General features: G+C 40.2%; 1 protein-coding gene across 3 annotated transcripts in view; it reads right to left on the bottom strand.

Moving 5' to 3' along the window:
• PAXIP1 (PAX interacting protein 1) overlaps positions 1–22647 on the bottom strand; it is a 31242-nt gene extending 8595 nt beyond the window's left edge. Inside the window, exons 1-13 of one of the 3 annotated variants that reach the window (XR_010993933.1) lie at positions 22245–22647; positions 17183–17317; positions 15223–15266; positions 12602–12665; positions 12149–12262; positions 9635–10279; positions 6179–6884; positions 5330–5424; positions 4286–4381; positions 3824–3961; positions 2375–2496; positions 1641–1825; positions 1471–1514 (exon numbers count right to left, since the gene is read on the bottom strand). Coding sequence is in view for 2 of the 3 variants with exons in the window: in XM_068174696.1 (XP_068030797.1) it covers positions 1471–1514; positions 1641–1825; positions 2375–2496; positions 3824–3961; positions 4286–4381; positions 5330–5424; positions 6179–6884; positions 9635–10279; positions 12149–12262; positions 12602–12665; positions 15223–15266; positions 17183–17317; positions 22245–22334 (2478 nt within the window). In the remaining variant the exon portion in view is untranslated. The remainder of the gene's footprint in view (positions 1–1470; positions 1515–1640; positions 1826–2374; positions 2497–3823; positions 3962–4285; positions 4382–5329; positions 5425–6178; positions 6885–9634; positions 10280–12148; positions 12263–12601; positions 12666–15222; positions 15267–17182; positions 17318–22244) is intronic. The other 2 variants (XM_068174706.1, XM_068174696.1) reach the window with 2 other exon arrangements.
• Between the last annotated feature and the right edge of the window lie 980 nt (positions 22648–23627).

Genomic DNA, 23627 nt, shown 5'->3' with positions numbered 1-23627 from the left:
CCACATGCCCAGCATTTTTTATTACCAAACCATATTCCTGTGTGGACACCTGGAGGGCAGCTGGACTAGATTGGTTCCTGAAGCCCCTTTCAATCTAAGTCACAAAATTCCCACCTCACACGGGCAAGAAAGGTCTCCATATAAATACAGAAGGGCAGGTACTAAATTACCCATCCAACACCTGAGGTCTCCATTTGCTACACAAGACAAAACACGGACAAAAACCTGGTGCGACTGACCGACACAAAGAATGTATCCAGTTTTAAGATGAGCTCAACTGCTATGTGGATGCAAAAGGGTGGTGGCAAGAAAACCAAAACTGAGCTAGTTAAAAGCTATTTTAAACACTGCTTACTGAATCTTCTCAAGGACTTTTTTATTTTGTAACAGCAGAATATTTTCCATCTTCAGGAAAATATGAAGACAGCTAATTTTTAAAAGCATTTAGTTTTCTAAATATGAGTTTCCTACAGGCCCATGAAACAAATCCACGAGAGTCTATAAGAAGAATGTTTCAAACTTATGGTCAGGAAAAGAGAGCTGAAATGTAGTCAAGGGACAGTGCCCTGAATCCCCATTTAAAACATTACTACAAATTACATTTTGAGAATTACTAAGCAGCTCTTTTCTGAAGAGCTTACAAAGTGACTGAGATACAAGTGATCCAAACACAAGAGGTGAGGCTAAACGTTTTTGTGGAACATAAAATGTTATCTGAAAGTCACCTGTAGTACAAGTTTACCTACATCAAGACATACTGTGAAAAATTATCAAGTATTAATCTGAAATGGGAAAACAATTTACAATACAAAAACATAAGATATGTGTAAGAGCTGACATGGAAACTGCAGCTTATTCTGAATATGCAGAAAACTTACATTTTGCACAGTTCACAGAATACCCTTCATGACAAAAATTTACTTCTCTTGTATGTTTTTCAAGGTACATTTTTCATTGTTCATTCCTGCTGATATTTCAGGGTTATCAACTACACTTTTTAGTATGCATGGTATATTTTTAAATTTTAAAATACATGGTATATATGCCCATGGTTTTAGTTTTAGTATATATCAGAAGGTTATATGAAGTAGTTCCACCCTTAACTTACATTATGTATCATACACAAAGTTCAATCAATATTCTAACAAAATTCATACTGATTTTGGGTGTTCTGTCTTAAAAATCCTCATGTGGTCTCATCTCCAGAGTGTTAGGTACTGATTTAAAAAGTACTAAGCCCTTTCTAAAGGTCTGATGTAGAAATTAACTAATGAAACATCTAGCCCAAGGTGTGTTAACAGCAACTTCATTCTGTATATCTCACTATAATTCCTTTATTATGCAAAAAGATTATTTCTCAGATTCCTCAAAATAAAATAGAACATTAGAAAAAAGTAAAACCAGGAGCTTCAGCACAGGCAAGGAGTGGTATTATCAAAACAGCTGTATATATACGATAATTCAACATACCATTAGAAGTTCTGGTGACACCTTTAATGGGACTCTCCAAGCATCTAGGGAATGGAGAACAGAACAAAAATGAAACCATTGCCAACTTATTTATACCAGAGGAAACACGCTCCTACTGCTGAAACAGGCAGACAAAAATGCTGCAGAACAGAGGGTTCTGTGACACTTACCCAGCAGGTTGAGCACCAGGTGCTGGCTGGGGGAGAGCGGGTCCTGGAGGTTGAAGACGGTGTAGCGGCTGTGCTGGATCTGCCGCAGCGCCTCGAAGTTCCCCAGCAGGATGTCACAGAGCCACTGTGCGTTCACGCACGGGATCCGCCACTCCTTGGCCTTCTCGTACTTTAACCCACTGGCCCTTGGTGGGCAGAGAAGAAGAAAAAGAATTTGTATTACAAAGAAATCGGTAAAAATAGTGATTTCTAATAATAAACCTAAAATATCAGTGGTTTTTACTGGTCTATTGCTTGTTTAAACTGTGACAGAGGAGATACTCCTAAGAATGCTTTTGTTCTACATGTCAGAACAAGCCAGTCAGGGGAGAACTTCTGCTGCAAATGGAATCTTTAGACCTGGATTTAAATTTTACCTCCTCCAACGTTTTAGAACAATTCTTAAGAAAAGGTATTTTATTTATGGATGATCTAAGAGCATCACTTAGGAATATTATAAAATAGTAAAGTTAGAAATTACTTCTGTTTTGCCTGTGTTCAGAAGGCCAAATTTATCACTTAATATGTGCTGTAATTTAGTTCAAGAAACAACATCACTACGTTTACTGTTATCAAACTGCAGAACTGATTACAATTAATATTCCTATAATGAGCCATACATAGCACTTCACGTTCAGAGAGGCTCTACTGGGAAGAGGTTGCTGAGGAAGCAAGGACTGGAGTGCAGCACTTACTCTTTACAGATGAGAACTGTATTGCTGCGACACAGGTAGCCTGTGTATTTGGCACCTGCTAGGTAGGCCATGAGCTTGAGGTCATCTCTGTCACTATCAACAAATCCTGTCACAGAGATTATCTGCAGACAGAAAGAGAGTTTTAAGTAACCGAACACTTGGTACTTACAAAACACTCCCATTCAAAATATTTTTCCGTGACTAATTTTTTACATTACAGTGAAATGCACAGCATGGTGTATAAAGCACTCAATTAAAGCATGGCTTGTAGGATAGAAACAGTACAATTCAAAAGTTATTTGTTTATACATAAAAAATTTCAGGCTTCTAGAAGTAGCTCTGACTCAGGAAGAATCATTTTCATTCTTCTGGTCAGCTTTTTCTAATTTACAGAAACCACAGTATTACTATGGAAGAGCTCAGAGCTAATTTGCTTTTCACAGGTCTGCCATCTTCCTTCTGCTGCTATTTACATAGAGGCACACACACAAAAATGCTTACACTTATTTGCTCTACTCTAAAAATCTGAGAACTGTCTCTACCCTGCAAGGAAGCCAAATAAACTGTGCCAGCTGATCATAGGTGGTGAAATGTAATTCTACACCTTCCATTATTATCTTTAATCCTGACAGCTTTTTGTTTTTGCCATTCTCACCTTTTCTTTAGGGAAAGGCAACAGTACTTCTGTTTAAAACTCTGTTTATTACATTGCGTATTACATTTACTACTAACCAGTGAGTACATACACATGTTGTTATACTCTGATTTTCCCAAATCTGTATTGCTTTTTATGTCAGTCAGGACAGGCTATTAGCAAGGCCATCATCCCATATGTCTGCATCCAGCACAAAGAAATCCAATGCCAAGACATACTTTGGCATCTTGGCTTATACAGCATAGTACATTCCAAGATGCCTGTTAATGAACTGAAGTTTTTGAATTCCACAAATTTCCACTTTCACAGCTCCTCATTGCACAGGCAATGGAACTGTGACCTCTTATCCTCTGATTAGCAGCACAGGCTTCCTTTTTAGGTATCTGCTAAGCACTGACTAAGAAAAACCCTCAAAATCCTCTCAAAATCCTGGGTTATGGTAAGGAAGCACATGCTGTTAGATGTGCTGCTGCTCTGCTCCTATAAACTGTGCAGCCTGCATTGATGCTACCATGCTGTAAGTCAGGCAATCTTTGCCCCTCGGTGTATAAGAGAGTAACTCACAAAGGCAAGTCTTACTCCTCACCCCTCTGAACTCAGGGAGACTTGCAAAGCACTGAGAAACACCTGGCAGCAGCACCACATCAACACAGCACATTAAGATTAACAGAAGCTTTTCTTCCAAGGCAAAAGAAATGTCTAAAGCTCTGTTTCTAGCTCTGTTTTAATACTGGTCATGGAATGAAGCAAGCAATGAAGCCAGCATTGTTTCAAAGTAAGCTTTTCCTTCTTACATGTTGAGAACATGGCTTTCCTCCTGGTGGAAATGCCACTGGAAAATGAAGGGCTCGATGAGGTGGGACCATCTTCTTCTTCTTCAAGATTGCATTCAGCCAGTGTGCTGTAATACATCTCTTCCTTTCTCTTAAAGCCTAGGAATACAGGCACAAACAGCTTTTAAAACCCAAAATACTTCTTTTTTTTTACGCTTTTTCTACAAATCAAACCTTGGATTTTAATTGTTTTTTCTCTACATTTTAGACTACTCTTTCTCATAGCATGTTCCTTAGTGCTCTCTGGAATAAGTCTACTACATGCACAATGAAAGTGTGTACCCCAAAAAACCACAAACCATAATAAACACGTAATGAGAAACTTTACATGTGCTGTCTAAGCATGAAGCACACAATGCAAAGCCCTGCCTTTCCAGTGATAAAATGAAAGCATGCACCAGTGCAGGTTCCCAGCTGGCTCACCTGAGCATACATGTTACTGACTTGGCTTTCACAGAGAAGGTGAGTACATCTGCTCGTGAGGGTTGGGTCCACTGTCCCACCATGTGCTTGGATGATCTGGTAAGAGAGTAAACACAGAACTTCTAGGATATAACAATTTTTACATTACATTAAGAAACAAAAAGTCTGAAATTAAAGTCCACCCTTTAGGATACTGCCACTATTAGCACCACTTCACTGAAGAGCTACCCCCCAAAACTAGGTTTGTTATCTAGCTTTAGAACAATTTTGTAAACAAAAAACAAAATTAAATATGCAGCTTTTCACTGAACAAAACTCTATTTTTTAGAAGAAATGGAAAAAAAATGAAATAAAGATATATAAACAAATATAACCCTTCTCATGTCTTTTATTTTTTGCAGTATAATTATTAAACAATTTTTCATGAACAATTCAATTCTATCTCAGCAATAAACACAAGTGCTGTTAAAAATGTCAACAGCTTACTTGATTATGCAAAATTGTAGGGAAAATTCAACTATAAAATCCATCAGAAGTTTCTGAAGAACATCAAAGTCCTCTTATTTAGGAAAGGATACAATCAGATTTTTCTGAAAAATAGAAGTTGGCAAAAAAATAGAAACACTCTATTCTTCCATCTTATTCACTCAGGTGGATACCTCACAGGCTACTAAATGCCAGAATTATATGCAAAAAAGAATGTTTTTATACAATCAAGTTAAAGCTAGACAGCGATGCTATATTACATTTGCTGTACTACAGCTGCCTGATTAAAACATAAATAACTGGGAAATAGTTAAGGCTTATTTAGATCATGTTCTGATTGAAGACTTAATTCAACCAGGCTGCACACCTGAAGTATTTCTATTACTTTTTCTGGTCAGCAGCAGTTGAATAATGTTTTTTTAGTTTGTAACAGAAGAATTACACAAAAGGATGCCTAAAGAAGAGTGAACAGTGCTGAAGTACTTCCAATGGCTTCTTTTAGCATTTAGGGACTATGACATTATGTTATAGCTTTTTAGAAATACTGCACAATCTTACCCGTTTCCAGGTCGCTAACAGCTGCTTGTCAGACATCTGCTCTGGGTAATCAGCAATTGCAAAGACACAGCCCAGTAGGAAATACTCTTCTGGAACTGAAATAGTTTGGCACATAAAGAACAATTAAATACTTAAAAGTCTGAAAAGTTAATCTCAGAACACATTTGCTACACTGACCTCCTCCTCTTACCAGGTTCTAAACCTCCTAGGTGTACTTCTTTGGAAAAAGTAGGAATTTCAAAGCTGAAAGCCTTTAAGGCACAGCTCAACCCAGAGTCTGATTTTGTTAAGGGTAGTTTTTTTTTTTTTTTTTTTCTGGATGAAGAGGGGCTAAAGGGGCAAAAGGAAGAGTCACCAGAAAGAAAACATAAGACCACTTCCTCTTTTACAGAGATCAGCTATGAACAGCCAAAACAATCAAAAAGCTTTCAGTTCTACTATAATTCAAAGCAAGGTGTGACAATTTTCCGACACTGAATCTTCAATAATTTACTGGTATTTCCAAAACTGCAGCTGTTTGAAAGCTTCCCCCTCCCCCTCTCCCAAAGGAAAAAAAAAGTTTTAAAACAATTCTGCAATGGATTAACTAACACTGTTCTGAAAGTATAGGTTGTGTGCTTGTCGTATTTGAAAAGAGAATGTTCTCAGCACTCTCATGCTTTTCAGATTGCTGGATCATCATTAGCTATTATTTAAGTATTTGCCTAAAAATCAGTAAAACCAGTTCTGAGCCATGAGTGGCGTTTCTTACAATCCCATCCTCTAAACACAGCATTACTTTTTGATATTCTACCCCACTTCATGTCATTAGCTACTTTTTTCCAGGATCAGAAGGCAATAATTACTAACTCTCCACTGCTGGATCATGCCCAAAAAGCGGCTGCTGCTGCAGTTGCTGCTGGTGGTGTTGTGGCTGCTGGGCTGCAACTGGAAGCTGTAGTGCTTGAGGTGTCTGAGTTAAGTGCTGTGCTGCCTGATTCTGCATTTGCTGTTGCTGATGCTGCTGGTGCAGTCGCTGTAAGTGCTGCTGCTGCAGTTGCTGCTGCTGATGTTGCAGCTGTTGCTGTTGCAGCTGTTGCTGTTGCAGGTTCTGCTGCTGCAGTTGTTGCAGCTGTTGCTGTTGCTGCTGCAGCTGTTGCAGCTGCTGTTGCAGCACATGCTGCTGCTGGAACTGGAGCGGCTGCGGAGGGCGGTGCAGCTGCTGCTGCGTGTGGAGCGGCTGCTGCGGGAACTGGAGCTGCTGCTGGGAGAACTGGTGCTGCTGATGGACTTGCTGCTGCTGCTGCTGGGGAAACTGGTGAGGCTGCTGCTGTTGGAAAGACTGCTGGGAGATCTGGGGTTGCTGCTGCTGCTGCTGGAGCTGCATAAGTTGCTGAGGTTGAAGGTGTAAGAGAGGATGGTGCTGTTGCTGCTGTGCTTGATGTGACTGCTGCAATAAATGTGTCTCTGGTGTTAGTTTCACTTGACTAAACAGCACCACATTTGGATGTCCCTGTTGGCTATGATTTACTTGTTGTTCTAAACTTTTTGTAGGTGCTGAAAGTGATTGTAATATCTAGAAAACAAAGATTATTTTTGTGACCTTTTGGTTGTCATTCGGTTTTAAAAATATTTAAAGAACTACTGGGAAAATACAATTCCTAAAAGAAAAGAACCCTGCACCTAAATACCTTGCGAGCTAAACAAAAATCTTTAACTGCCTAATAGCAGAATGAAAAGACAGGACTTACACAAAGAGAAGTGTGGAGCTGCATGTGACTCCTAATAAACAGCAATGCACATTTTAGTTAAATTTAAGATTAAACCCCATCCCTGTATTATTAATAATTTTTCCAACAGCATTATGACTATTAACACTATATTAATAATTACACTGATCAACAGCAATATTAATTTTAAGACCCCGCTGGCCCATTAAATTCATAGCTCAGTTCCATAGTCCTATTTTCACTTAAAAATTGCTAATGATACCTTCATTAATTAGTGCTGTTTGAAACACTTATTCTCTTTTGAACCAATTCAGGAATATATAGCTTGTTTTTTAATCTCAATACCAAAAAACAAAAAAAAAAAAACATTGATCTGCTGAGCACTAAGGGTTTCTTGGGAAAAAAACCCAAAACAACCTAACCTCCTTAAGAATACTAGATTTTAGGTTTACAGTGAGTGCTGAAGTAATCTGGAATTTGATTTTATTTTTAAATGTATAACCCACTGTTAAGAGAAAAATCATTTCACACTAAGCAGACACAAGTTAGGAAGCGAATTTTTATGCATCAGAAAAAGGAAAATTAAGTAAAGTTCTAATAGATTAGGATGAGTTCTACATATTTATTAAAATATTTTAATATAAACTACCTATTACAAATGAGAAGGAGCAATAGGAAATTCTAGACTTGCCATTCATGAAGTCTTTTAAACATGAAATCAGCTTTGATGAATCCTGCAAAGCTTGTTTCCTTCACCCTCACTACTTCAACACACACAGTGTCACCTTCAGCGACGTGCATGTGCAAGAGAGGAATCAAAGCCCATCACTAGAGCACAAAGCCAATTACTGTATCCTCTCAACCATCCATCAACTCTCCATCAGAGGTGGCTCAAGTGTTTTCACAATGCACATCAAAACATCTCAGGTGTCATCTAAATAATTCTGATTATTATTCCGTGCTGGTACTGCACACGTGTGCAGCCATGACTATCAATGCATCACCCATCACTCATGTCTCGGCAGCACCACAGTAGAAACATTCAATAACTAAAAACAACACACACAAAAAATGTTTCCATGGCTCAGTGAGAGGAGCTTCTCTCCACAACAAATAGCAAAAGCCAAAATTACAGAAGCTTCAAGACATGTATTTCAAAATAAAGGGATAAAATCTTCAAAAGCATTCTATGGCTAGATCCAGAAAGTAACTATGTATCTGTAAGCACCTGATGATAGATCTTGCTACTTGGCAGAACTCTGAGGTTCAAACTAAACACTAACTTCCCAAGAATGTTCATTAAGACTTGAACTCATTATTCAGGGCAGAAAGTAAAAGAGAAGTTATAGGGGGGAAAGGTAGAACTGCTATTCCTCCCTCTAGGAAGCAGATTCACAATTCTAAGATGCAGAGCCTTTCTGCACAGGCTGGAGCTCATGCTGCTGCTGGCCCAGCAGCCTGAGAGGGTGCTTGGTACAGCCCTTGCACATCACAATCCAGCCCCTGCTCCAGCAGATTTTGGGTGAGCAGAGACAAACCAAAGCACACAACCACCAGTGCCCTGTAGCTCTGCAAATATTGCTGACAGAGAAATACTTCCACAGGGACACCACTGATGTGTATTTGACAGCACAGTGACTGGGTAGCAAACTTACCCACGCTGGCCAACTGAGCAAACTGTTGGCAATTCTACTCAGGCCTTGCCCAGAAGTCTGAGCCCTTAAACAATTCAAGGCACTGAGAAGAGGAATCTAATCAGATTTAAAATAAAGCCTTTATTTCCATTTTGTATTCAGATGTCATATAACCAGCACAGAATCAACATTTCTGACTGACTCCACACTGTGTGTTTAAGTTCTGGCTGGAAGCCTCTGTACTACTCTGGCACCTTTCAAAGTTTTACCATTAGATGAACATCCAAAGAAAGGCACCAATGCAATTATTTAAGTAAAAGAAATGTCTAACATTTACCAGCACCTACTTTACTCATGCTCCCTTCCCACAAACATCTAAGAATTTCAATGCTGCAGGTAATGCTGCAGCATGCTCACTTGCTTTTTATTTTCTTGTAGAAATACATTCAACACAAGAGCTGCAATTACTTCAGCCACACAAGTGGCACAAGAAAGTGTAAGTTAGGACTTCTCCATAATATGCCCAGCAGAACAATGCAGTATAGAACTGAACCTACTGTGGGAACAATCAATTCCACAATTTCATGTTTTTATAGCATAAACAATTCCTTGCACTGAGAACTTAGAAGGATAGGAAACCAGGTTTCCTAAACTAGCAAAATAATTCTAAATTAATGTTTTTCCCTCTCTTACCAAGAAGTCCTTACTGAAAATCTAAACCATGCTGTAGTTATACATATCTTTACTCTTCCAAATGTTTTTTTCCAAATGCATTCTGTGAACCTGCTAGAAATTAGGTAACTTATTACAGGGAAATTACTAATTTGGCTACAATTTTAAGTAATAAGGGTAAGTATTAACTTTGGGTATTTTAAGAACAGCAAAAGGAAAATGAAGTTCTTGGACACTATAGTTCCTAAGAAAAAGTCCAATAGCTTATAAATTAAAAATCCAACACTTACATGTGCTACATTTGATGGTCTATTAATCTGCTGAATATCAGCACTATTAGTAATATTCCTTAACGTCCGCACGGCTGGACTCCACGTGGCCATCATTTCCTGGCGGTCAGAACTTTGGGCACCTTGGACTGAAGCCATGAGGTTGCCTCTCATATCAGGAGGCAAAATGTTACCTGGCACTGGTGGGACATTGGCACACAAATTAATCAACCCGGAGTCCTTCCCTTGAGGCAACCTACGCTTTGCTGCAGATGCCTGTGGGACTTCAGCTGGTGTCCAGTTCAAATTCCTTTCTTGCTTTTCTGGAGAGGAATCGGAAGAATCATCGAACATCAGTTCCCCTTTTGCCTTATCAGCAGAAGTAGATTTTGGTGAAAAAGCTTGATCACCCAAAGGTGATCCTTCTCGAGAAGATGCTGGGCTTGATAATTTTTCATCAGTACTAGCCTCATTTTGTGAATCTTGTTCTTCATTTTCTGCTTCTTCCTCCTCTTCCTCCTCCTCCTCCTCTTCCTCCTCGTATATAATTAAACGAGGATGATAAGGAGTCTCTTCTTTTTTACTCTTATCAGCTATAGAATCCAGTACCCAGTCTGGGGTCACAATTTTAATGCTGTCCCGTTTATAAGCACATTCGTATTTTTCCTGGGGGGGGGAAAGAAATTATTTAAAGACAAAAACAATCCCAAGTAAGTTCTTTGAGATCAGGGCTAGAGCATGGAGAGGGAGATTACAAGGACACTGTCCAATACGAGAGAGTGATCTCGCCCAGATCCAACAGGACTTATACTGTGCAGAACCACAAGATCCAAGAGATTAAAACAAAAACCCCCAAATCCTCCACAATTACACTATAAAGGACTCAGAAGGCACAACTGCAGAAGATGAATGCCTTCACTTGTAAAATTCTTCTTTAACCCTATCACGGAACTATTCCAACCCAGCAGCGAGGAACATCATGGTCAATACTAAAATGCATGTGATTTTAGGAGGACATTAAGGCAAGTCTAAATACAGTTTGTTTTATCCACTATAAAAAAAAAGTAAAAAAAACCCAGTCCCGCTATGAAAAATCATTTGGGGAAAAAGTCAGAATTTCATAATGAAGTAGAAACAAACATTTAAAAGTTGATCACTGAAGAAAAGCTCTTCAGCAAGAATACAGCTTAAATCTTAAAGCTTCGCTGTTTCCTTTCTTAATAAATAGAATAGACACAGAATCAGTGTCCCATTTATTTGAATATCCTCTTTAGTGGAAACCCCTCACATACATCAAAACAGTACAGAAAAAAACCTTTCTTTTGAAAATTTGAAACTTATTTCAGGATCTAATATTTAAAAATGATTGAGCTGGTATTTTCTTTTATGTCAAACAACATAAATTAACAACAAGTGCATTCAGAGGAAATTAATTTTCTGATTCTCTGAAGTGATTTCATACAATGAAACTGTCATTCATACACAATAAAGAGATTGGAGTTGAAATCAGGTTTATTTGCCGACACAAGATTTTATTATTTCCTTCTGATGAGAATTACTAACAATCTTGTTTTATCATCCTGTATCTAGTCAGAGCAATCATGTAAGTTTTCCTAGCGACAGAACTGTTCTCGTTACAAACTGCTGCAGTTTCCCTTGAAGTGTATCAGAGCAGCAGGACTGGAAGCAAAAAGTAATAATCCTATAAAATTGTTCCCATTCAATGACTGTGTGCATTAAAATAATTGTATCCTACAGAGAGAGAATGCTAAAACTTAACTTTCTTGACTGGCAAGCTAAAGACAACATCCTTTGTTCTAAAAAGCTTATTATTTAAGCTTTTAAGTCAGCTATTAAGGTATGATTCTTAATGTATTTCATTGGTTAATTTCATTTCAAAATTTTAGGTAATAAAGTTTTTCCCAAGCATTATATTTTATTGTGATGAAAGGGATAACTAGAATGGTGTTCAATACACCCTTCTAAGCAGTCCACAGAAGAAATATCAAGAACTTAAAAAAACCCCAGAAAACCAAAAACCAACACACACACAAATTCAACAAAAAGAACCCAGCCCTACAAAGGTTCCTATATCTTAAAGAAGGAAAAGCATTCCTTTCCCATAGCCGCACTTTCTCTTCTCCCAGTGCCAGCCCATGTTTTATTCTTCAATATTTCAATTTTGTCCTTTGTTTTTCTTCACTGATTCTGTATCTGTGGATTTATAATATAATCACAATCACTAATGACTGTGACGTATCAAAATTAGGCTAAGACAAACAAGATAAAGAATAAAATTCTTTATTCAAACTGGAATTCAAATACCAGTGTGAAACTGAACATCTTTTAAATTAATCAAGCTTAAAGCCATGCAGAAAATAAGTGCAAACTGAATAGCTGCAATGCCTAATTTTGCTGAATTTAGTTGTTAATCAACAGTGTTAAGAATTCTAACTTCAGGCAGATGGAAAATTTTTGACTGTTTGAAAGCAAATGAGAGCTACAAGAAGAACTGTACATGTAATAAACTCTTACCCCCTTTGGCTCAGGCACAATCAAGTGAGTACATTTCTTATTGAGGCTCAGCTGGCAATTCCCTCCATAAAAAGTAATCAAAGCCCACAGCGTACTTCGGTCTTCAGATGAAACCTAAAAGGAAAGCAGAAAAGCCTTTTAGCTCTGTGCACCCAGCTGTCTTCAGCTGGAAGAATTTTAGTAATCCACAGCACACCATTTACAAGGCTGGCTAATGTATTACCTCTAACTTTTAAATACTAAATTAGCAAGAAAGTAAGAGAAAAAAGGGTGACAAAGACACAACAAGAAAAACCACCAAAGAGTAATTTTTAACCTGCACAGAGACAGAGAAAACAAATAGGGAAAAAGAAGTCATAGTACAACAGAAAAACTGGTATCTCTCCTAAAAAAAAGCAAGCACCCCACATATAATGCACATTGGAGTAGACTGAAATACGGTTCATTTCTTACCTGAGAGAGACATGCAGTGACTCCAAAAAAGATTTGACATGATTCTGGAGAAAAGCCATTTACACTGGAAAGCAGGAGTCAAGGATGCAAAATAATTAGCTGAGTTTCCTGAGGGACATTAGAAGGAAATTAAACAGTCTATGCAGTACTTCTCAGATAATACCAAGTATCTCACTATTCAAAAACTTTCATCTTTGAAAGTACATTGTCTCTTTGCAATTAAAGTTTATGCATCAAGAAAAAAAACCTGATGTACAAACTGAATCAGAACACCTGCAATATTATGATCAATTTTGGTAACACTCTAAACCAGAACTGACCTGGGAAAGACAGACGGACCAGACTTCTGCAACTTGCCCCTCTTTTCTACACTTTCATATGATCTTGTGTTTAAGATCCATGCACATTTATCAGAAAAAAAAAAAAAAAACGACTACAGAAACAAGTGTACATTGTGTCATATGCAGACACTGGGATTTTTTAAATGAAACAAAATTATTTTCCCCAGATGCACCAGCAACACTCACGTTTTGAGGCCCAGAAGAGACAGCACACAGTAAGCTGATGACAAAGCCGAGAGCATTTTAAAATTTACTAATAAATTACTGCCATAACCCAGAATACCTCAAGACCTTCAAGCCTGATGAACATCCTAAATTGTTCTCCATTTCATCCAAGGCAGAAATTCAGTACTGGATCTTTCAAAAGTGTACATGTGTCTACTCCCTGTCTGAGTACCTACTGCTAGCACATAAAGCAGAGACAGTATTTAACTTCTAAGAGGTCCATCAGTTTGCCTGGCGCTTGCACTCTCTAAAGAACAGGAGTGAAAGAGACTCCTTTTTAAAAAGTTACAAGCAGCATAACATAAAACAAAACAGAGGGAATACAGAAAAACTCACTTTTCTTCATGCCATCAACAAAAGCTCAGAAGTGCTCTGACTCTTTTATCTATACAAGACCATTGCAAAATACACCCTCCTCACTCTTGCTTTTGCTGCAAAAGGAATTGTCAGCCCTCTTTATGGCATTATAGCCACGGTTTTCACACATGAAACTCTTTTTCCTTCTTCACAGAGTCTGCTTCCAGATTCATTTTTCCGCTACTTCGCTTCCACTACAGGTTAGTCAGACTTTGCACATGTCAGTGAGCAGAGCACAGGAGAACACTCTGCTGTCTTAAGTTCCCTCTGGTCAAAACAACTTCCACTAAGAAACAGACAAAATTACTGTGCTTTTACATTGTATTACATCTTTCCATATTAAACTTTACCTTTAGCAACTTACTGGCAAATGCCCATCAAATAAGCACTGGAATTGGGAAGATAACACAAAATCCTTAAAGCTCGTATTAGATCCATATGTCTAACTGACACAAGATGTTTCTAGGACTTGGTTTTTCAGAAATTCAATGACCACTTTGAGCATTACCAAATTAAAACATAAACTAAAGACAAAAATGCAGAATCTCAAACTTCTGCCTAAACTGGGTCCAAAAGCAATCAGCTGGAAAAACTAAGCTATTCCTATTAATGACTGTATTTTTTTCATTATGGCAGTACCTAAATCCTAATAAAATGCCAGATGTCACTGCACTAGAAGTCATAAAGAGACTGAAACAAGATAAAATGAAGTAAAGACTTAACAACCCATTTTAGTGAGCACAATAAGGCTCAGAGTAAAGCCTAAACCCACTATGTTCTAAGGACATGAAGTGCTGGACAGTCAAAGGTCCAAGGACACATTTATTGCTCACAGGTGTAAAAAACTTCCTTCTTCCATGCAACTGAAGAACAAGTCACTACTGAGACCTGGTCTTTTCATTTGGCCATTCCAATGTTCCCACAATAAAGACTTCCTGAGCAATAGCCATTGAGAGCTACATTCCCACATTTATAGCTACAATTCAGTTATGGACTGCACCATTCTGTTGTTTCATCTGTTTATTTCTCTTCTGGGTATCCAATAATGTCAGCTCTTAGAGTACCCTTTTAAAAAAACCCTGGTTGCAGATGAAAGAAAAATTTATTAGTGCAACTTCTTCATGTGAAAGAACATCAATAATGAAATGTTAAGTTATTTAAGCCTGAAAATGTAGCTAATTCCAAGCTTTTCTTTTTGTGAACATTCCTCATGAACAGGGAGAAGACTTAGAGATGTGTAACATAAACAACTAAACACTCATCCTTATGATGAAAGCACAATAAACACATTTATTATGTCCAGACACAAATGACCAAAATCACTAGCCTAGACCACATCACAGAAACACAGCAAGTTGCAAGGGCACACACCTTAAACTATTGGGTATAAAACAGGAATTCTGAATTTCTGAAGCACATTAAGGTCTGAATTCCTAGTATGAACACCTGGATTCTTGCATCTACCACCTCTTGTTTTCTATTTGATAATAGTTGTCCTCCAAGTGCCCATGAAGCATAAAATAGGCAAAGGGACAGGAAAACTGAAGACAAAGAAGCTCCAAGCACACTGCAACCTTGGCAGGCAAAACACAAGAGACCATTTTAGAAGTTTAAGCAGTACCTATTTGAAACAGTCTTGAATCCTTCAATGGTATCCATTTTAACATATTTTCTAGAATTTTGAACTTAAAAGGATACGGCAGAAGAGCTCCACAGCGAACAGACAAGATCACCCAGGAAGGCTGAAAAAAACAAAAACCACCAGACATTAAAATCCTTGGTCTACATGCACAAAATATGAATTACCTTCCAAGTTCATGCTATAGCTACTTTTAATACACATTTCCCAGCTTTGGAAGTCCAAGTGTTTCACAGACATTGCACTTAGTCTGCGAAAAAGACTTTTATTTATTTGCAACAGTTCACATAAAGACAGCTCAAAAGTTGCACAGCAACCCCCTTCTCTCATGCCATTTACAGTATTTATTCATCCTCTCCCTTTTGGCAGCTCTTGTTTGTAAGAAAAAATAATTCAGATGATCCCATCCTACACTTATCTCCAAGGAGTGAAGAACCACAGCCTTACACAGAATGAGTTTTCTAGAGACAGAACAATGCCGGCAGTGATGGCATTGTGAGCAGTGATGGCCCTGTGAGCAGTGATGGCCCCTCTCCGACAGTATTCTGGGACAGAAGGGCTCAAAGGGACACAGGGTGGTGGCAGTGAATGAAGGAGATGTAGGACACTGGTCCCAGTGCAGTAGATAAGGAAGAATGGTCAAAGAGTGACATCACATTCAGTATGGAATAACTTTTCCTCAAAAGACAAACAAAAGAATATATTGTGGCAACTATGGTTATGGTGCCCCAGTTTTTGTTATTCTCCTTCCCTTATAAAGCACAATACAAAAAATAGTTACAACCACTTAACTTCTAACTCCTCAATCCTAAGGAAATAAAAAGACTATTTTCCTCCCTTAAGTTTTTAATCTTCCTTTTCCCCTATAACCAGCTACTTTTGTGCCTCTGACTTCCAGTCCCTTTAATACTTAGTCTGATCTTCTTGATTACAGATCATGTTGTGATGTTTTCAGGTCAAGTGACATTAGTGAAAGATTTGCTCTCCTCCAGCAAATGAGTTATGAAGCAAATTAAATTATTTAAGTGGCATTAGAAAGCAGGAAGTGCTCTCTACAATGTTTATGTCCTTCCTTCTCATGAAAATGGCAGCACTTCCTTGTTTATGAAGTTAAAATTACACCAAAAACCACTTCAGAGAAAGGAACTAAAAATTAACCAGCACACCCAGTATAACCATAAGGGTCCCTAGCCAAGCACCTTTCATTTTTTAGAATTAATTCACAGCTCTACACTGTCAGGTGAGCTCTCATTACAAAACCTATCAAAATTCTCTACTGCCACCCATACCCATATGGATAAAATAACCCAAAATCATATACTCAAAGGTATCAGCAGCAAAATTCTAGTGTTATTTCTTCCAATCTCTCTCAAGACTTTCAGAGTGACACGTTCAAATATTCAAAGATGAAGCCCAGAATTTTTTACTGAAAAATACCCTGCTATTGGAAGGTAGTAACAAAATACTGGTAATTCCAGTGAAAGAAAGAAAATGAGTAAAAAAAACCCTTAAAAAACTAAAATAAGGTGGAAAAAAGACCCCTAATTTTCTACAAGTTCCTATAGTCCATAATTAGTATAGTACATATATGCAGAATCAACAAAATCATTTTGCACTTTGCCAATTTTATGTGTTTTAAAAAAACCTTCAACAATCTACTACTTATTCTAAATTGAGGTTTTAAGCTTGTAAGAACCTTGCCTTCAGAAACATTTCTAAAGTAGAACTAACAGGACATCATCTCACAGACGACTGAAAGAAAAATCTGAAAAAAGCCAAAGCAGAACACTAAAAAAACCCCCCACCACTGACAGATACAGAGCAACAAGCAGAAGGAGAGAACAGAACTTCAACAGAAGTCTGCAAGTCAGGATAAAAGTTTGTGTTACATGAATGTAAGATTTTTAAAAATGTGTTTTATTTGGTCATCAGCCAAAGATGAATATTCTGATACAAGAATGAAGCATTTATGCTTCATAATACTAAATACTTTGACAATATCACGGATGAGTCACTCACCTTTACCACAGGGAGATCAAAAACTTCTCGAGATTCTCCAACTTCTGGATTGTCCCCATCTTCTGAAATAATATGTGAGGCCAGTGCATTGTAAGAAACTTCCTTTGCTTTCCCAGCTTTCAGAAGTTGGATAACCTAAAGCCAAGAGAGGACAGGGAGAAGTCACCAATTTTAGCAACTTTTATTTGAGAAAAACATTACTGCAAGAAGACACTAACACAGGATGGATGAATGAATATGACCTTCTCTCTTGGCTGTCCTCCTGTAGGTGGCCAGAACTTTTCCTGAAGCTACCAAATACATTTAAAACCTGACTGCCAAAGGTTTACACCTCTTTTATGCTTTCATCATTGCATCTGAAAAGCTACTTTCCAGAATAATTGATGATGGAGTAGGGATTGGGGAAATGTCAAGGTTTTTCCAGAACATTAATTTCTCAAAAAATATATTAAAACTATTTTCCTTCATGCAGAGAAGGAAAGCTCTTCTAAGTGTTTATTTTTGCATAGGGTAGCTCTGGAAGTGTTTGAATATACTTTAAAATAAGAGGTTGAATTCTAAGGACTATGTGATCTTGTGAAATACAGAAGAAAAAAAAAAAAAAAAACAAGTAGGACTCATGCTCCCTAAATTAATACCTTCAGGAGCTGGAACTGCAGTGCCTCACTCCACTGCTCTGCCCCGAGAATGCAAAACACATCCCAACTACCAAAGCACGTCTCACTCCCAATCTGCAAGGCCCAAATCGCAGATTCTTCTTCAAGAGTTCAGTGTTCTCTCAGCTCAGCTGTAGAGATCTGTGTGATGAACCCAGCCCTGTGCCCCCAAAACCAGGACTTTCATTTAAACCAAGAAGGTAACAGAGAAGGTAGTGGAGTACAGAGGGAAGAGAAAAATGTTTTAAAATATCATGGTCTAAAAGAGTTCAAAAGTTAAAAATGCCATTTAAGATAATTGTTTCATTTCCCTTTTATTATTCAGAAATAATGATTTAGAACAAAACTGGTGTGATGTTCATCTTCCAAAACCTTCTAGGGACAGATGTCTGTCCCTGCAAACCTGCTGGGGACATTCCCTTCAAAACAGAATGCTCCACTCAAAACAGTGAACAGCAGAGAGCAAGGCAATGCATCCATCAGAAACAGTATTAATTAATTAATTGGTCCTTAGCAATTACTCCCTCCCTGTACATTCACCAAGACAAAGAAATACTGAAAAAGAGACTCTCAAAACACAGCATCAAGCTATTTTATAATGCATTTCTGCCAAGCAAAAAAACAGGGATAGAAAAATCACCACTTACTGAGGAGGCAATTTTGGCACTTCCTGAAGTACCTGACTTTAAAACTCCATTTAAGAAAACAAAAGTTAACTTTTTTTTTTCTGCAATGGATGAATATTACCAAAATAATTACTCTAAAATAACCAAGAAAATTGATCATGAGCTTGCTGTTCTCCTCACCAGTGCCAGAAACAGGAGTGAATGTTTCCATTTTGCACACCAATCCCCTAAATCATGATACACGTTCCTTCATGAAATCCAGTTAACCGTAAAGAAACACAGGATGCTATCATTCCAAAAGGAGAAGCTAAATCCAAATAAAGCACTTTTGGAAACAGAAGGTATTTAAGAACATCTCAGCACACAAGCTCCTTGTCTCACACAGCTCTCCCTGAGTTACAATCCCATTCAACTGCTCATTTAGGGGAAGGCTAAAAAAAGGAGTGAACGTCATGAAAATTGAGAGTCCAAATCTGAGAGTATCCGAAAATAGCTATGAATAATGTCCTAAAAGTTTGATTTTTTTAATATCAAAACAAAGTTGCATTACAGAACTTGTGCAAAGCATCTGCTTATATACAAAGTTACACTAGTTTCATGAAGTTTAAACACTATAAATATGATACATAATAATGCATTTGATTATTTTATCTGTCATGAAAAAAGACTCTTCCTAACTTAGGTCACATCAACTTCAAAACTCCTCTCAGAATACACAACTTCTTCAGATTAAGTAGTGCCTGGACTGAAAAGTTGTATTGGCACAATTAAAGAACTCACTTACATTGATATCAACCTGTAACTAGAAAACATAATGCTAAAAAGCCTTAATATGAACACTGTAAAAATCCTGCATTTTAAGTATTGGTTTATATCCATTAAATTAAATTTTTTTTGGGGGGGGAGGAATAAAAATTTTATCTTGTTCTCTCCCACTAAAATATGTGTTGGAAGAAACAAGAGGAATAGTTCAAAAATAAGAAGTGTGACAATAGGCATATAAAAATAAATTAAACAAGATCACCAAACCCCAAATATCCCGTTCAAAGACCTTGTGCTGCACTGCATTACCTTTATCTCTTTCTGAAGGAAATATTGATTTTAACTGGTGTTTCCAAAACATGATGGTTTGGGTTTTTTTGTCTGAGGAAAGCAGAAAGAGCATTTATTAACAGAAGAAGAGGAGCTGAAATCTACTCATCACCCTCTGTGAGGTGTGAGGAGCAAAATGCACCCAATGGAGTGGAACGGGTTTGAAGTTGAGAGCCAGCCTTACTCTCCTTCATTTGCCAGAGAACACCTCAGCACAAGTCCAGACTTTTGCTTCCTTCCAATTTATGCTGCACATGCTTTAATAGGCAGCAGGTATGCAGTTATTCACCTGAAAAAATTACTTCTTTTTCTCCTCTTACTCTTGGATTTGTTTTGATTAGCATACTCACTTGTGCTAGGTCTGTTTTAATATTTATTACAATAAGTGGTTTTCTGTGAAACTATTTAGAAATTTAAGCTGATCAAAGTGTGCTCCTTCCCAGAAGATGAAGGAGGAAATTCTTTGCAAAATCAAGCTGGCATCCACTGGTATATGAAGCAGTAAAAAGTGCCTAAGATATTTGTAATTTTTACGTCAGTCATGGGACAAATTTCACTCTAAGAACTGTTTGAGTTTGGTTTACAATTCCTGTATTGTGTCTTGGCCCAAAACACACCTGATAAATGCTCCTCATACTCAGGTGCCCCAGGGTGCCACAGAGGACACCCACAGGAGCGTGTCCTGGTCTCAGCAAGGATAAGAGTTGATTTATTCTCAGTAGCTGCTACGGTTCTGTGTTTTGGATTCAGAATGGGAATAATGTTGATAACAGACTGATGTTTTGGTTTTTCCTAAATTGTGTTTATCCTAAGTCAAGGACTATTTTTTTTGTGTCATGCTCTGCCAGTGAGGAGTTATAAAAAAGGCTAGGAGGGAGCACAGCCTGGACAGGTGACCCAAACTGGCCAAAGGGATATTCCACACCTAAGCATGTCATGCCCAGTATATAAAATGGGGGAGTCATCCATAAGAAGGGCTGATCTGGGGTCAGGAATGAAGTCTGGCATCAGTCAGTGCATGGTGAGCAATTGTTTTGTGTCTCACTTGTTTGGGGTTTCCTTTATTTCCTTTTTCCTTAGCATTATTGTTTACCATTACCATTGTTTTCAATTATTTACCATTACCTGGTTTTAATTATTAAACTGCTTTTATATCTCAACCTGTAAGTTTAATTTTTGAATCTCCTCCCCATTACACTGCACAGGGGTGGGGGTGAGAGAGCAGCTGTGTTGTGCTCAGTTGCTGGTACAGAGGGTTCTCCCAGGAGCTGGCCCTGGGCTCAGCTGAGCTCAGCCCAGCCCAGCTCACCTCCTCACTCTGACCGGGCTCTGCCTCCCAAGCCAGGCAGAAGAAAATTCAATGCACCAAATTTGGAGCAAATCTGGACAATGACTCTGACTGCAAAGAAGAATAAAATTTAACATGAGAAAGAAAACCAATTTAAGAGAATGCTTGTCTATTTGCTCTATGGGAAATCTGCTCATTGTCCTCCCATGTCAACACATGGCTAAGAACAGGCTTTTCAAGACACTACTCCAATGACAAATGCTGTACAAGAGTGCTACAGGATTTTTGCACTCATCCTCATACACATAATACTAACTGCTGCTGTAGGTTTTTTTTGGTAAGTACAGGAATCTGTTATTTGAGTGCTAAACCACTATTAAAATTTTTACCTCTAAAGACCTAGTGCCTAAAGAACTAAATTTTACATCTAGAAACCTGTCTAAAGAAGTTTTCATCCTGATCTTTAACTGTATTCTTCCTAGACTGTATTTCTTTTAGCACAATAGGAATGAAAACCATATGAACAGGTCAGTGACTGTGCCAGGACAGGATGCTAAAGGAAACCAACGCTGAACTAAGACTTTACTACAGCAAAGACTTTAACTTCAGCGTGAAGCATGCAGTAACCTGCTTGCAGGAAGCTGCAGTCCTAAAGCTCCGGAGGGTGCATTTCAAACATCTGTCTAATTGGACAAGCCACAAAACTTTGTTTCAACCATCTTCGCCCACCACGGGTGTTACTCACGACCAGGCCACCTGCATTACCCAGGGCACGGCGAGAGGGCCGGGCGGCCCCTGGCCTAAACTACACCAGCACCGCACCGGGCGGCCCCGGGCCGGTACCAGGGCCGTGCTCGGGGCCGCGCCAAGGCGGGAAGGTCTGTGTGGGAGGGAAGAGCCAGTCCGGCCCGCCGTGACGAACCTTCCCCACGGCCTGTCCCTGTGTACCCGGACGGAACCGGGCACAGGGAGGGGCCGGGCCTGCGGAGCGCTCGAATCGGAGGAGCGGCGGCCACTACCCCCGCTGCCCGCCCGGCCCGGCTCGGCACAGGAAGTCCCTCCGCCCGCTCCTCCTCCGCTCAGGCGGCTCCGGCGGGGCCTGCGCGGCGGGGCCGCGGCTCCCATGGCGGCGGCAGCGGCGCTTCCCGCGGGCACAGCCGGGATCGGAGCCGGGATCGGAGCCGGGATCTGGACCGGCCGCCTCCCCTCCCCCCCCCCCAGCCATCCCTCACGGTCCCTCAGGCGCGCGCTCCCCCCACTCCCGCCCTTTCCCCGTGAGGCGGCGCGAGCCTCGAGCCCGCGCGCGGTAGCCGGACGGTTCCACTGTGCCCCCCCCCCCCGTCGGGATGGGGGGGAGACGAAAGAGAAGGCGGGAATGATCTGAAGGGATGAGCCGGTACCTTGGGGTCGATGTCTCCCACCACGAAGAACTTGACGTCTTTGAACATCTCCTCCGGGACTTTCAGCTCCTCCTCGTCGTCCGCCAACATGGTCCCGGACGGCAGCAGCGGGCGCTCCCCCCCTGCCCGCTATTCCCCCCGCTCACTGTGCAAAACCCGCCGGGGCCCGGGTCTCTCCCGTCCCCCTCCCCCCGCAGAGCCGCCGAACCGCGCGAGCAAGGCGCGCGCTGCGGGACACACCATCCCCCGCCGGGACGTAGGGGGGGTGGAAGGGGGAGGGGAGAGCCGCCCCCCCAAAGCGGCTCCCCCCGCCCGACCAGCCACCACGGCTGCTGCCGGGCCGCGCCCGCCTCTGAGCCACAGGCGCTATCCCTGCTCCTCCCTCTTTCCCCGAACCGGACCGGCAGACAGCGTCCAGGTCCGGAGCTCCCCCCGCGCGGGATGCAATGGACTCGCCCCGAACGACAGAGGCGGGCAGCGGGGATGCCCGGCCCCGCCCATGAGCGGGGGGAGGGAAGGAAACCGCCCCTGGCCACGCCCCTCGGGTCGCCCAGGCCCCGCCCCCTCGGGCCCCGCCCCTCGGCCCCGCCGTGAGGGGAGGCGGGCGATGGCGGCCGGGCCGCTCCGCCGGCGGCGGCGGGCAGTAGTTGTGGTGTGTATTGCAGCGACCAGCTCATCTGTGAGCACACCGACTGCTCCCGAAATCATAGCATACAACCGCTAAGGTGGGAAAAGACCTATAAGGTCATCGAGCCCCACCGAAATAAAGTATTTTCCCTCAGAAACTGCAAAGTATCCATCTACACTGATAGTGAAGCGTTCCCACCTGGAGGGGGATGTGTCTTACCTATTTTAGATAACAGAAAACAATAATTATCACTTTCTATAGGTTAGAGTCAACAGAAAAAAACGAGCACTTACAGAGCCTGCTTCATGTTATATATTTTAAACATTGCTGCATTGACAATGATGTTTAAAATATAAATATTAGATAATACATCATTATATCTGTATAATAAGCACTCTGCTTTCCAAAGGAGTTTTGAACCTCCTCGTAATACTTTGACGTGGACAAAGACTCCCTCCCACACTCGGAGCAATGTTAAGAGACAGCATTGCAAGACCTAGTGAAATAAAAATACAGGGCACCTACAGTTTCCCTCCTGCCTGCAAGGCCTGACTCGCTTTCCCAGGAGGAAACTATTTTTCTTACCTATGTTATTCTTGAAACTATGGTAGAAACCATAAATTGGTTTACGAGTCATCTATTTACTTTTACTGGACAAAATTTTACTGGATAAAGGCTTCACCCAAGTCCCCTGGATCTCCACACGACATCGTCTCCTTTCTACTCCAACTATGTAAGAAGTACCCAGCCTATCA

This window comes from Anomalospiza imberbis, chromosome 1, assembly GCF_031753505.1.
Source record: "Anomalospiza imberbis isolate Cuckoo-Finch-1a 21T00152 chromosome 1, ASM3175350v1, whole genome shotgun sequence".
Taxonomy (NCBI): domain Eukaryota; kingdom Metazoa; phylum Chordata; class Aves; order Passeriformes; family Viduidae; genus Anomalospiza; species Anomalospiza imberbis.
This window is presented reverse-complemented; position numbering and strand designations above follow the sequence as displayed.